General features: G+C 45.9%; 1 protein-coding gene across 1 annotated transcript in view; it reads left to right on the top strand.

The window, feature by feature from the left end:
* The window catches only part of LOC8051343, a 76,347-nt gene extending 65,371 nt beyond the window's left edge, over positions 1-10,976 (top strand). The window contains exons 3-7 of the mRNA XM_042291577.1: positions 335-499; positions 3,444-3,644; positions 4,457-4,674; positions 5,420-5,626; positions 8,650-10,976. Of these exons, the coding sequence (XP_042147511.1) occupies positions 335-499; positions 3,444-3,644; positions 4,457-4,674; positions 5,420-5,626; positions 8,650-8,871 (1,013 nt within the window). The 3' untranslated portion in view covers positions 8,872-10,976. The remainder of the gene's footprint in view (positions 1-334; positions 500-3,443; positions 3,645-4,456; positions 4,675-5,419; positions 5,627-8,649) is intronic.
* Positions 10,977-12,159: the final 1,183 nt, after the last annotated feature.

Raw genomic sequence — 12,159 nt, 5'->3', positions numbered from 1 at the left:
GCCATCGAATGAAGCGTTGCACCAGAGCCGAAGGCGGACAGTGTCCGCATCGTCGCGTATGTGCCGCAGTCCTCCACGCTGCATATACCCGGTTTAAAAGCATGCTTCGAGCACCGCGGAAACGATGCGGCGTACGCTAGGCCAGTGCTAGCGTCGGAGTTGTTTGCCACACAGCGATTGTTTGTGGTGATGATGACGATAGTGAAACTCCGCCCACAATAGTTCGATCGCCTCGCCAAGTTGCCATAACTCTCCTCGACTGATTCCATTTATCGTTTTTAATGCCGAGTTACTAATCACCACTCAGGATTTACGACAAACGTGTTTTGCGCAGACAAGCGATCCCAAGAGGATATCATGTTCGGCAACCAGCAGAACAAGCCGGCGGGTATGGTGGACGACCTCATCGTTTTCCCGGAAAGAAGGTCGGGCGCCAACTCGCAGGACTCCAAAGACGCCAAGTCTGATCAGAACTCGACGCAGAAAGAAGAAAAATTGGGTAAGACCCTCGATTGTAGCATCCTACTCGTCAAAACCACAGTTGTGGCTGCGGTTGCATCTCAGCAGAAAACCAAGCCCCGAAGTCCAAATACTTAAGGCAGTACATAACACTTAACCGAAGCAGACTGCTACAACAAAACACTGTTGTGGCATAGCCTTCTCTATACTCACAAAACCTGGCAGTTCGACGACGGAGCCATAGAGTGTCATAGAGCACAGAGCCACATAGAGAGCCATAGAGCACAGAGCATCTTTTGGGGAACCTGGACGTCAGAGCAGAGCTTTTGCAGTGGCGAGAACCCGAAACATGATTTTCAAACCCGACGAGAAGGGAAGCGGTAGCGCGAGGAACGCGAGGAGAACGAGCGGACATTCCATCGCTAGGGAAAGGTGTGTTTCGGCGACTCGCCTTAGCGGGGCGCCCATCACGTGGCTCTCCTTTCATCCGTTGTCTGCCGCTTTACCTTTTCAATTTCGGCGGCCGCTTCTCGTGGCGATCTGCCAGGTTTTGTCAGTATAGAGGAGGCTATGGTTGGGATCACCGGGACTATAGGAAACGTTCAAACTCGCGCAAGTTTGCTTATAAAATATACAGTGCGAAGCGGCGGAGAGTACACCAAAAACACACAATTGCGAGCACAAAACGCAGAACTATATAAGCATACGAAACGGCTCGCGTTTCAGCGTGCGATCTGCAGTCAATATTTTTATAGACCAACATTTTTACGAGTTTCAAGAACAAACAGGATAAATTGATAATAACGTTCTCTTTGTTTTAAACTTGTGTTTTTCAGTCACTACGGCTTGTAGCTGCAACTCAAAGGAGTGTTTGACGAAACTAATGAAAAAAACCGCAAGAAAACATAAGGACAAGTGGAACGAGTACTCGTACAGAAACACAGACAAAGTGCTTGCTAACTTTTAACGGTCGTGTTTTTTTTTTTTATGATTAGGGTATGTGTATAAAGTAAGCCGAAAAGAATGTTCGGCAAACGTAATGCACCACTGATAATCAGCGCTGTTTCTGTGAGCTCCTTTAATTTTAATTTTAATGTTCAATTCGTTTTATTGGCAGAAGTATATACAGGGTACATACAGAAAGAGCAGATGAACCTATAGCACGTTGCGTAGTTTGGGTTCATTAAAATAATGCATTTGAGGCGTAGTGTGAGCAACACAAGTTATTCGGGAACAAGACATAAATACTACTTGACAAAAGATATACCACGAGATTTACAAAATAATAAAAGCCACAGTAGTAGTAGTAGTAGTGCTTTATAAAGGAAAGGCAGAGATTTTAACCCGAACGTCAGTTCTAGTTTGCTACTCTGCACCGGGGATAGGGAGAGGGGGAAGGAAAGACATAGCAGTGGGGTAGGAATATGAAGTGAAAATTGTCAATGAAGATGATTATTATCAAGTGAATTATGTAAACAGTCTCATATAAAGTTCTCAGTCATTTAGAGTCTGTCCGAAAGTCCTGTGTTTCTCAGAAATCGTATTAGAGCCTCGGTGGCCTTCATAAACTGTTCGGTTGTGTCCCAGCTGCCAAGCACTTTGAAAGCGCTAAACGGACGCGAATCTATTTTTTGTAATGTTTCTTGAAGCGTTTGGCGTTCTTCCTCGAACTCAACACACTGGCATAAGATATGCTCAATTGACTCCTCCACCTCACCGCTGGTGCAATTCCCGCAGATGTTCTGTCCTATTCAAATTTTACTAAACCAATAGGATATGGCATAGGTTGAAGGTTCTTTAAGAAGCCAAAAGTTATACTGCTTTAATATGGGGCAAAATTTCTGCAGATTTCGAAGGTTGTTAAACAAGGCAGTTTCAGATTTTCGTACCCCAAAAATAGGTTAATCTGATTCGTCTTTCTCAGCATCCATTATGACACTGCGGCAAAATAAAATTCTCAGGTAAATTTCCTCTGGTTAGAACAGCTTAAGAAGTATTGTTATTGGAAAGGGGTTGTGTTCAGTAATTATTCAATGGAACATCGTTGCATTTTTGTGTTTTATTATATCCCGAAATCTGATAATGTAACATTGATAAAATGAAACGCGGGACTCTGATATAAAATATGAGTGGCTTGTTTTACGTATTGGTTTTATTAAATGTACGGATTCTTTTTTTTAGGGGCGAAGCTCCTTGGGGGGCTAGCCATGTCCGTATGTCCGTCCGTCGTCGGGTCACGAGCACATGAGCACGTGCTCCCGTGCTCGTGTAGGGCAAAAAAAAACACAAAAACAACCGCATCTCCACGTGGTGAATGATGTTGATTGGGGCGAAGCTAAAAAAAAATTGGGTTGTGTGTGTGTTTATACAGCCTAGAACTTGGTCTGCCTCACAGGGGCGACGAGTCTCCCAGCTGTAGATGAGAAATTTAGCCAGTGCGGTACAACCGCTAGCCTGGGGTCTTTAACGTGCATCACGCAGTAGTGATACACGACCGCACGCCGGTACGATGCTCATCCAGATCGAAACGGGCAGGGGTGGGGCTCTGGTGGTGTTGTCTGCGTAGACGGCGAGCCGCAGCATGCCGAGCCTTTCGTTCGTTTTCATCCATGTCAGAAAGAGAATGTGTGGTATGGAACTTGGTTATATACGCATTTGAGCATTTGACCGCAGCGTGACAGGGATGAAAACGAACGAAAGGCTCGGCATACTGCGGCTCAGCGTCTACGCAGACAAGCACCACCAGAGCTTCGCCCCAATCAACATCATTCACCACGTGGAGATGCGGTTGTTTTTTTCTTCTCTTTTTTGCTTTTTGTTCTTATTGTGCTGTGATTGCGTCTTTTCGTATTGTTTTTTTTTTTTCCTTTTTTACTCGTAACTTGTACCCACTTGACCATCTACAAACGCTTCTGACAGCAAAAGAAGGAAGAGAAATTTAAAAAAGAAAATAAAACTAAAGCGGAGGTGGCACATCTTTTCAGGTGGCACGGTCGCTCCTGCGGAGGACACGGCAAACTCGGCCGCGGAAGTGATGCCCTCGACGATGGACCAGGAACTCGGGGGTGGCGAGACGGACGAGAAAGTGGCCGCCGCTACCTCGCGCAAGTTCGACTACTACGACTACCTCGACGACGGCGCCACGGCAGACAGCAGAGAGTCGGCACCGCAGCAGGAAAACGCCGGTGAAGTCCGCCGCGCAACAACGACTCAATAACTTGCCATAATCTCGAACACGCTCGAGGAACGTCGGAAACCTGGGTATCATACTGGAATAATCGAAGCAGGGGCTCTGATCCGGACGCTTGGCGAAAAAATCGTCGAGGAATTCCGAAGCCGCGATTGACCGGCGATATAGGGTCAAGCGTACCGCGAGCCAATCACGGCCGCCGAATTGCTCGCCTACTTTTAGCCGAGCGTGCAGATGAGAGCCCCGGCTGAAAGTAAACTTCTGAATAGGCCAACCCGCTGGCGTGGCTATTATAAATCGGCGGTCACCCTGACAACTCGTCGCACAAAAGGGAGCCTGCAGTCACCGTCTGCGGCGTGTCTCTTTGTACGACGGTCACGCAGGTAATACGAGTACCGTCTGTAGACATGTTCGACACACTCTAAAAAAAGCCTGTGCGTCTTCTTTCCCGCACAACACTCGGCGAGCCAATCACCGCAACTTACGGAAACAGCTCAGCGAATGACGATGCTGAAACATCTGTTTAGACCAAAAAACGCAGTCTGAGTTGTGACATTAAGCAATGCAAAACGTCACGCTTGCATTGCCTAATGCCACAACTCAGAGTGCGTTCTTTGGTCTAAACGTATGTTTCGGCATCGTCATTCGCTTAGCTGCCTCCGTAAGTTGCGGTGATTGGCTCTCCGAGTGTTGTGCGGGAGAGTAGCGGTGCGTCCACGCTATTCGATGGTCCGCGACTGAAACCCTGCAAATCCGAAGGGACCTTGACGCCCTCTTGCTTCCCTCTCTGGTACGCAGTTCCATCAGGTGGTCCGGGCGAGCTGGACTATTCGCTGTACGATTACAGCGACAGCGTGTTCCGGAGAAAACGCACCCTGCGCAACAGCCTCGAGGAGCTGCTCCGGAACCGGCGGCTGCCCCGCCGAGCACTGCGCTACAAGCGGGACGCCAACATGGACGATCTGCTCTACTTCCTCACGCAGATGTCCAAGGCGGAACCTTACTCCTACTACGAAGACGAGGAGGTGACCGGTGAATCGTCATTAGACAGTTTCGGTATAACGTTGCCGTGATCTCATACCGCCTAGAGCAGCAGTGCTGCCGAAAGCTCGCGCCTGGACTTTGGAGCGTGCTCTTCAACGCGCGCCAGAAGCCGTAGCGTGGCTGCGATAGCTCTATGTAACGCTCTGGTAAAACTGCCTATTAGCAGTTGTTTCGCGATGTAGTGAAACGAAATAACCATAAGATCAGATAGAAAACAAAAACGCGCATCACAAAGGAGACCTACTTAGGGAGAGAGGCGGAACCTTACAGCTTAACAATTTGGTAGATCCGCCGCCTTCATCCGCCTTTGATAACAAACCGCTCGTCGCACGCGCTGACCAGGCAGAAGGCAACTAGCGCGTGCTGGAAGTGCAGCTTCTACTAAAATGTTAGCCTATCACCGACTCTAGTCACTATTTGTCTGGCGTGCTAGCTGGGCCCAGCACCAAAAGTGCACTCTCACGGCGGCCCTTTGTGCGTTGGCTTTTACCGACTAGACCGATCACCTACAGTGCCTGTGCCACGACCCTGACATTTTGTTTTAAGTGCGTGATCGGTTTAAGCGCCGATGGCGACCCCAGAAAGGCAAGGAGCGCGTGACGATGCACTTCTGGCTGCGTTTGATTGGCTCCCTCGTGTCGTGGCCTTGGCTGCGGTCGGTCTTGGTGTAGAACGAGACGGGCTCCACCGGACGTGTCGTTGTGCAGCTCTGTGTTTTCTCTTCAGATTCCGGCCGCATCGCGGATCTCGCTGACTCCGCAAGTGCAGCAGAGCCCCCTGGAGCAATACCTGTCCGAGCTGGGCGCCATGAGTAACGAGGACAGGGCCCGGACACTGCTCGCTCTGGCGGCCCTCGCGGACCAGGGACAGCCTGACCAGTCTGAGCGGGCACAAGAGCGAGAGTCGTCCGACGCCCTGCCGGGATGGTTCCAGGTAACCCTCGCCCTGGAGACCTTTCCAAGCTTTAAATGAAAGCAAAAAATTCGGACTGCAAACAAATCTGCGGTTGTATTTAAACGTATCGATCCAATTGTCATATGGAAAATGCGTTTTATGAAGAAGGCAGATCAAAAGGCCATAAAATGGTCCCTGGTCCCTTTCAGACGCCTCTTTTTTTTTTTTTTTCAAAGTATAAATTTATTTTACCGAAACCCCCAGTGGCAAAAATATTGTCCATACGTCCGTGCATTTCCCGCTAATTTTAGAGGGGAAACTCAATTGGTGTTTAGGTCATGTGACGTCAACTAATGTCACGTGACCTGACGTCACGAGAACTGTACACCGAATTAGTTTCCACGCTAAATTTAGCGAAAACATTTACGTCACATGACCTATACACTAATTTAGTCTCCCCGTCAAATTTAACGGGGAAATTGATGTCACATGACCTGAACACCTTTAATAATCCCGTTAAATTTTTAGGGCAAATTGATGTCACGTGACCTGGAAACACGTGACATATACATCAAATAAATTTCCCCACTAAATCTAGCAGGAAAATGGAAGTCACCTGACTTATACACCAATTTAGTTTCCCCACTAAATCTAGCAGGAAAATGGAAGTCACCTGACTTATACACCAATTTAGTTTCCCCACTAAATTTAGCTGCGAAATAGATTCCCATTGAAGCGGGAAAATTTATAAAAGCAAAGGTTTAATATTTTTTAACCCAAACGGCGGTTTAAAGGGATGCTGAACCGAAATCTGGACTCCACAAAGCACGGCGGCAAAAGCGTGCAACGGGATGCAACAAACACCAAAACATCACTCATACAGCGACATCTCGAACGGATGACCGTATTTTTTAACAAAAAAAAAAAAAAAAGGAGGCGCATTTGACAGATATGTTTACGTCTTGTTTCTTCGAAAATAAGAGGGAACGGCCTCGCATCTTCTCCGCCTCGCCGCCTTGAGGGGCAAAGCGAAGAGAGGAGGAAGCGAGATATCCGAACGTCACGCGCCTCGTCGGCCTCGTTCAATCTCGACATCTTTTACCAAAAATACGGCCGTTCATTCGAGATATCGCCTCACGAGTAGTGTTGTAGGGATTGTAGCGTCCCGGCCTACAGCTCCTGCATTGTTTTCTGAAATCCAAATATCGGTTCACTATCTCTTTAATAACGTTTAAACAACCTTATACGACCGCTGCCATTTATTTTTATTTTATTTTATTTTTTTTTTTTTTTTTTGCGTGGAAAGTGCATGAGACTGAAAAATGCAGGGTTGCTAAAGAGGTAGATAAATAGTTCATATACTAGCATAGACTTCGAGCTCTTGCCGTCTAAAAATGAGGGCAGATTTTATCTTCCTTGCATCAAGATTGTCTTTTGATTTCGAGTTCATAAAACAAACGTTATTTTAGAGTCGCCAAAGCAGCTCATAAATTTAGGTCCAGAAACGAGCTGTCTCGGCGAGTTTGAACTGGAGTTTAACTCGATTGGGCTTTCAGATGTTCAGGTGGCGAAACAATAGACCCTTTCCGAAATTCAGTCTGGCCACTTTGATCACTATCATCATTTGTGGAACGGCATCTGTGCCATACCAATGGCGGCCTTGTGGTGACTGATAAAGGAAGACGTTGAAGATGCTCCTAAGCCGATGATGCGAGGCCTGTACATTCGGGGGGTCAGTACGACGCGACGTAGGAATGGAACACAAGAGCTACGTAAGCGTTTATTTCTAATAACTTAGATTCAGTCAATCTGTGGGCGGCACAGAATCGGCTTTAAAGCACATTGATGTATAGAATTTTCTCGAGGCATCTGAGTGGTTTGAAGCTTCGTTCTGAATTCAGGTTCTTGGTTACCATCGAGCTGAAAGTGATCGAGAAAGAGCTCGCACTCAACATGTCCTCGCGTGCCGTTGACTTGCGAAAGTGACGGTGCCGATACAAGTTCATTTCCACCATTGATATGGCAAACCATAAACTGCTTTACAAACCACCAGATGGCACTGAATTTCGGAAAAGGTCTATTCCTTCTTAATGTGAACTTTTCGTCCCACGTCGTCCCGTTTTTAACGCATCTGATATGTCAAAAACACTTCAACCGCAGTCACATTGTTCACACATGGTACAAAAGACAGTGTTCGCTGTAGAATTGATGACATCTGCGGACACGCCCCGAGCATGTTTGAAGCATATGCTTTTTTATATGTATGCTTCGAACATGAAGTTTGTACAGCGAAGCTGTTAAGGGCTAGTTCCCCCGCTATCGTGTCCGCGGACAAGCGGCGTCTCGACACAAAACTCGAGCCAGCTCACCGTCACCCTACGTCATCGTCTCACCTACCAATCGTGTGTGTCCTGTGTCCCGTGACGTCAAGATCGCGCTAGTGCTCTTATCAGCTGCCTTTTGGACTCACGATGGGTCGGACGCGTGCCGTTCGTTCGGAGGAAGAAGAGTGGGAGCGCAAAGAGGCGACGACATACGCAGCAGCGCGAATGGCCGCGCAAACGCCGCCGAGCCGCTATCGCGTCGAGTGCTCCCTAATCCCTTGTGAAGAGCAGATGCTCGCCTGGAACGCCGCCGAGAACAGAAGCGGCGATGTGACCGGCGCCGGCGGGCCAACGCCACGGACGACGACCGTGCCATGCGAGCCAAGCGCGAGGCCCGGCGACGACAGGACGCCACGACGACTGAGCAGTTTTTATAAATACTTCAGTCTTACCATAGTAGAGCTTCGCTGGCCTTCCGTCTTCACCAGGGTGGAAAGGCTGAAACTTTTGTATGACCAGACAGGCTCATCATACAAGGAAGAAACACTCCTCAGAGTGTGTTTGCAGGCTGTGTTTTGCATGATATATGAGCAGTGTGAGCGCGGTTTTCGTCAGCAATATTAGGCAATAACGGGCAACGTAACTCTGGAGGGATGGCTGGGTGTTAACGGCTGTGCCTTTTATAACGGGCGGTGGCTCCCGCCACCTAGCCTAAAAACTGACGTTCTTCCTTTGCAGGTGGCCCGACGATCCAGGGGTTCCTTCTACCCACAGGACTACCGGTACCTGGTCCTTCCGTCGGCTGGCCAGAAGCGCGCTGCCGGAGTGGACCGCTGGGGGAGGGTGCTCAGGCAGCACCAGCAGCAGCGTGCCGACGACGACGCCAACGTCAACAGGCTATACGCGCTGGCCGGCCTGATGGCCGAGCCTGACCAAGAAGAGACCTGGCGCGAGGCGTGAAGTGCCTCGAGCTCTGACTTGCAACAAACACCGACGAAGTGAAGCGACGCTGCCACGGCTCACTTTCCGCACCATTCGGGAAACAGACCGTTTGGCACTCTTCATTAAGTTATAAATTGTTATCGTCACTCTATTAACGTCTCGCCTACCCTATAGACTTTACTATTCAGTTTTATTTCTTGTTTTTGTTTTTGGACGTTGATAGGTCATTGAGGTTGTGGACATGGCGGTATGCCCGTAGCTTGTTATGGTTCTTATGATATGTAGCATCAAAGTCAAGAAGTAAAAAAAAATACTGAGTTTCTTTTTTTTTTTTTTTTTGCTTCGAGACATTGATTCTGCGTATGACAAGACCATAAGAAGCCATTGGCATCTTTGAGAAACCTTTTCCAATGTCGTCATCTTTGAGGCATGCAGTGGCAAGTGATCAAAGGTCAAGGTCAAGGTGCCTTGGCTTCAACTAGAAAAGACACACCTTTCATGAGATTCTTGAAGGTATTCTCCTAAATGAACCTTTATTATCAACGTGCATAAAGAAGACCCAAGATATTCGTAGGTTTTGTTTGTCCCTTAGTGTTGTCTTCTCAAATGTGCCCCCAACGTTTCACTGTACGAGTTTGCACTTAAAGCGCCCAATGCGACGCGCTGTACCCGTGAATTCAGAGAACTAGCGAAAGCGAGCAAACGTCAAAGATGTACGTACACTTCCTTGTGTGATTCCTAGAGCGTTGCTGCAATTTTCTATTGCATTCTCCTCTTGCCTCATCGCTTATAAACATAAACACGAAACTGGCGCTAATTGCCAACACATGCTCTTCAAGCAAACGTTCGTATTCCGTCTCAAGGTTGAGTTACGTCTAACGCAACAATGGTTCATGCGTTGGCAGCCTTAAAATAAGTGGCATGCGACTTAACAATATGATAGTTGGCACAACTAGAATGTAATTTAATTTGTTCGTTGAAATACTTATCAAGATACTTACTATCCCCGCTTAATTTGTTGGAATGTTATTCAAGGTGTGTGTGTACTAGTCAGGATGAGAAATGACTGCGCAGCCGCAGGCGTCAGGAAGCACACGCACGACTCGAATTTTTAAGACGCACCCTACCAGCGATGGCTGTGCACGAGAACGAAAGAGCATGTTCTATCAGCTTTGCGTTGCTTTCGGAAAATGTTGAATGTATCAAATGCTCCAAGACACATGGTCATTGTACAGTATGAAACTGGGTACATATAAATGTTGCTTGTTTTTTGTGCCATAGGAGATACGTTTCTTACAAAACATAAGCACAAATTCTTAAAGCAACTATAACCTTCGATCAAATCACGTGAACATGACACGATGTGAGGAGTAATCAAATTTGGCTAGTAGCATAGCAAACGCTGTACTATATGGTGTGCACAGAAGGGTACGCACGTTTGAAACATAGAAACGGTGCGGGATTAGCGACATATTAGCGAGAGTTTATATTTTTTCATGACGCTGAGAGTGATTTTTTTAGAGACTAAGGCGAGAAGGGTGCAAATGTGCACGAGTGTTAAAGGTGAACAGCGGCTCATGTATATGTACAGCTGAGTAAATATAACTCTTCTCTAACGATTCATATTTTCTCCTAAATGTTCGCCCAGAATGTAGCCTGTTTGGAGTGCATGGTGCTTCTAGCGAAGCATTATATGCAGTTTTTGTGTCTTTTAATTGATTTTTGTCATCAATATGTGTATCCACAGATGTTCGTGACATTCACAAAAAGCTTCAAATTTGTCCTTTTTGATCCACTGTGGGACATAACGTTGCGTGCAGTAGACAAGCCATAAGTCAAGAAATTGAGAATGAAACACGATTCTAAAAGTTGTTCCTGTATGAAGCGAAAGAAAAATTTATATATCCAGTGGTTATTGTTGTCCAGAAATTATATATGTTTCGCAATCTTTGATCCCAATTTTCAGACACGTCAAGATTTTCTTGCTGTAAAGCTGGCAGAGTACTTTGTTTCGTGTGAACTTGGGAGTGCTGCTCAGTCGCAGACTGAAGGAAGTGTAAAAAGGGAAACTATCACTTTTGTCTACCTCGTGTACTGTGAGTAATAAAGTGACGTTAAAGAAACACGTAGATATCACTTTGACTGAACGTGCGGAAAGTGCATTCTGAGTGAACCTGATAATATTTCAAAACTGCAGTGTGAGTCACAAAATGATATGGTAACTCAGTAAAAATTCTGATATCTACCAAGTCAACGAAAATGAATGTAAAACAATGAAAAAAATACGAAATTACATTGATGATTCGCAGTTATGTTGTATTTTTGTCATCTTTTGTGCTAGTATTACTGATTTAGCTTTAATTATTGTACTTGTCACGTTAACGCCATATCTTTCCGGAAATATCTGGCAAAACAAAATATATATATATATATATATATATATATATATATATATATATATATATATATATATATATATATATATATATATATGTGAACGAATATGTGCAGATGAATGAACCGTACTTAATCCAATGAATAAAAGAATCCAAGTTTTTCAGGAACCCGCCGAAAGCCAAATTGGCTTTTGGCGGGTTCCTGAAAAACTTGGATTCTTTAATTCATTGGATTAAGTACGGTTCATTCATCTGCACATATTCGTTCATATCCTCCTCGGAGACCACGTACGATGACGTGAAGTGCCCGTGTTGTATATATATATATATATATATACTATTGTGTTAATCTTCGTATTGATAGACGAAGAGCTTGTGAGTGCGGTTCAAGATTAAAGAAAGAAAGATAGGGTCGTGTTGTCCTTGTCTTACGTGTTTACAATTTCTTTTGTTCTGTTGTCCATGTTAATAACGCTCACTATGCTGACGTAATCGTTCTCATCTTGTGAGAATAAACGTAAAGCAAGAAACGAACAAACAATTTGACCTCGACGGCCATATGCCTTGGAAACGTCAACGGGAAGTATCGCCAACAAAGTAAAACCGACAACGTTCAAGCACCTGTCCTTATCCATGCTGGCGTAAGGGTTTCTTTCGTAAGCAGGGTTGCGGCAGACACTTTTTTTTTCCATGATTGTTGTGTTTTTTGTTGTTTTTTTATACATTCGTTTGGCATAATGCCGATACATTTCTCGTTGCATGGAACTATACTGAATTTTACTGTATTCCGCGCAAATGAATTGCATGTCGGTCTGACTGCGGGAAGCTAGTCAGCCCCTTTGAACGTCATGTCTCTCCGCAATAAATCAGCAATTTAGGCATTGCAGTGCCACTGCTGGCCTGGAATCTT

This window comes from Ixodes scapularis, unplaced genomic scaffold (genome assembly GCF_016920785.2).
Source record: "Ixodes scapularis isolate PalLabHiFi unplaced genomic scaffold, ASM1692078v2 PGA_scaffold2__306_contigs__length_199485367, whole genome shotgun sequence".
Classification (NCBI taxonomy): Eukaryota; Metazoa; Arthropoda; class Arachnida; order Ixodida; family Ixodidae; genus Ixodes; species Ixodes scapularis.
Note: the sequence above shows the minus strand (reverse complement) of the source record. Positions and strands in the feature narration are given on the sequence as shown.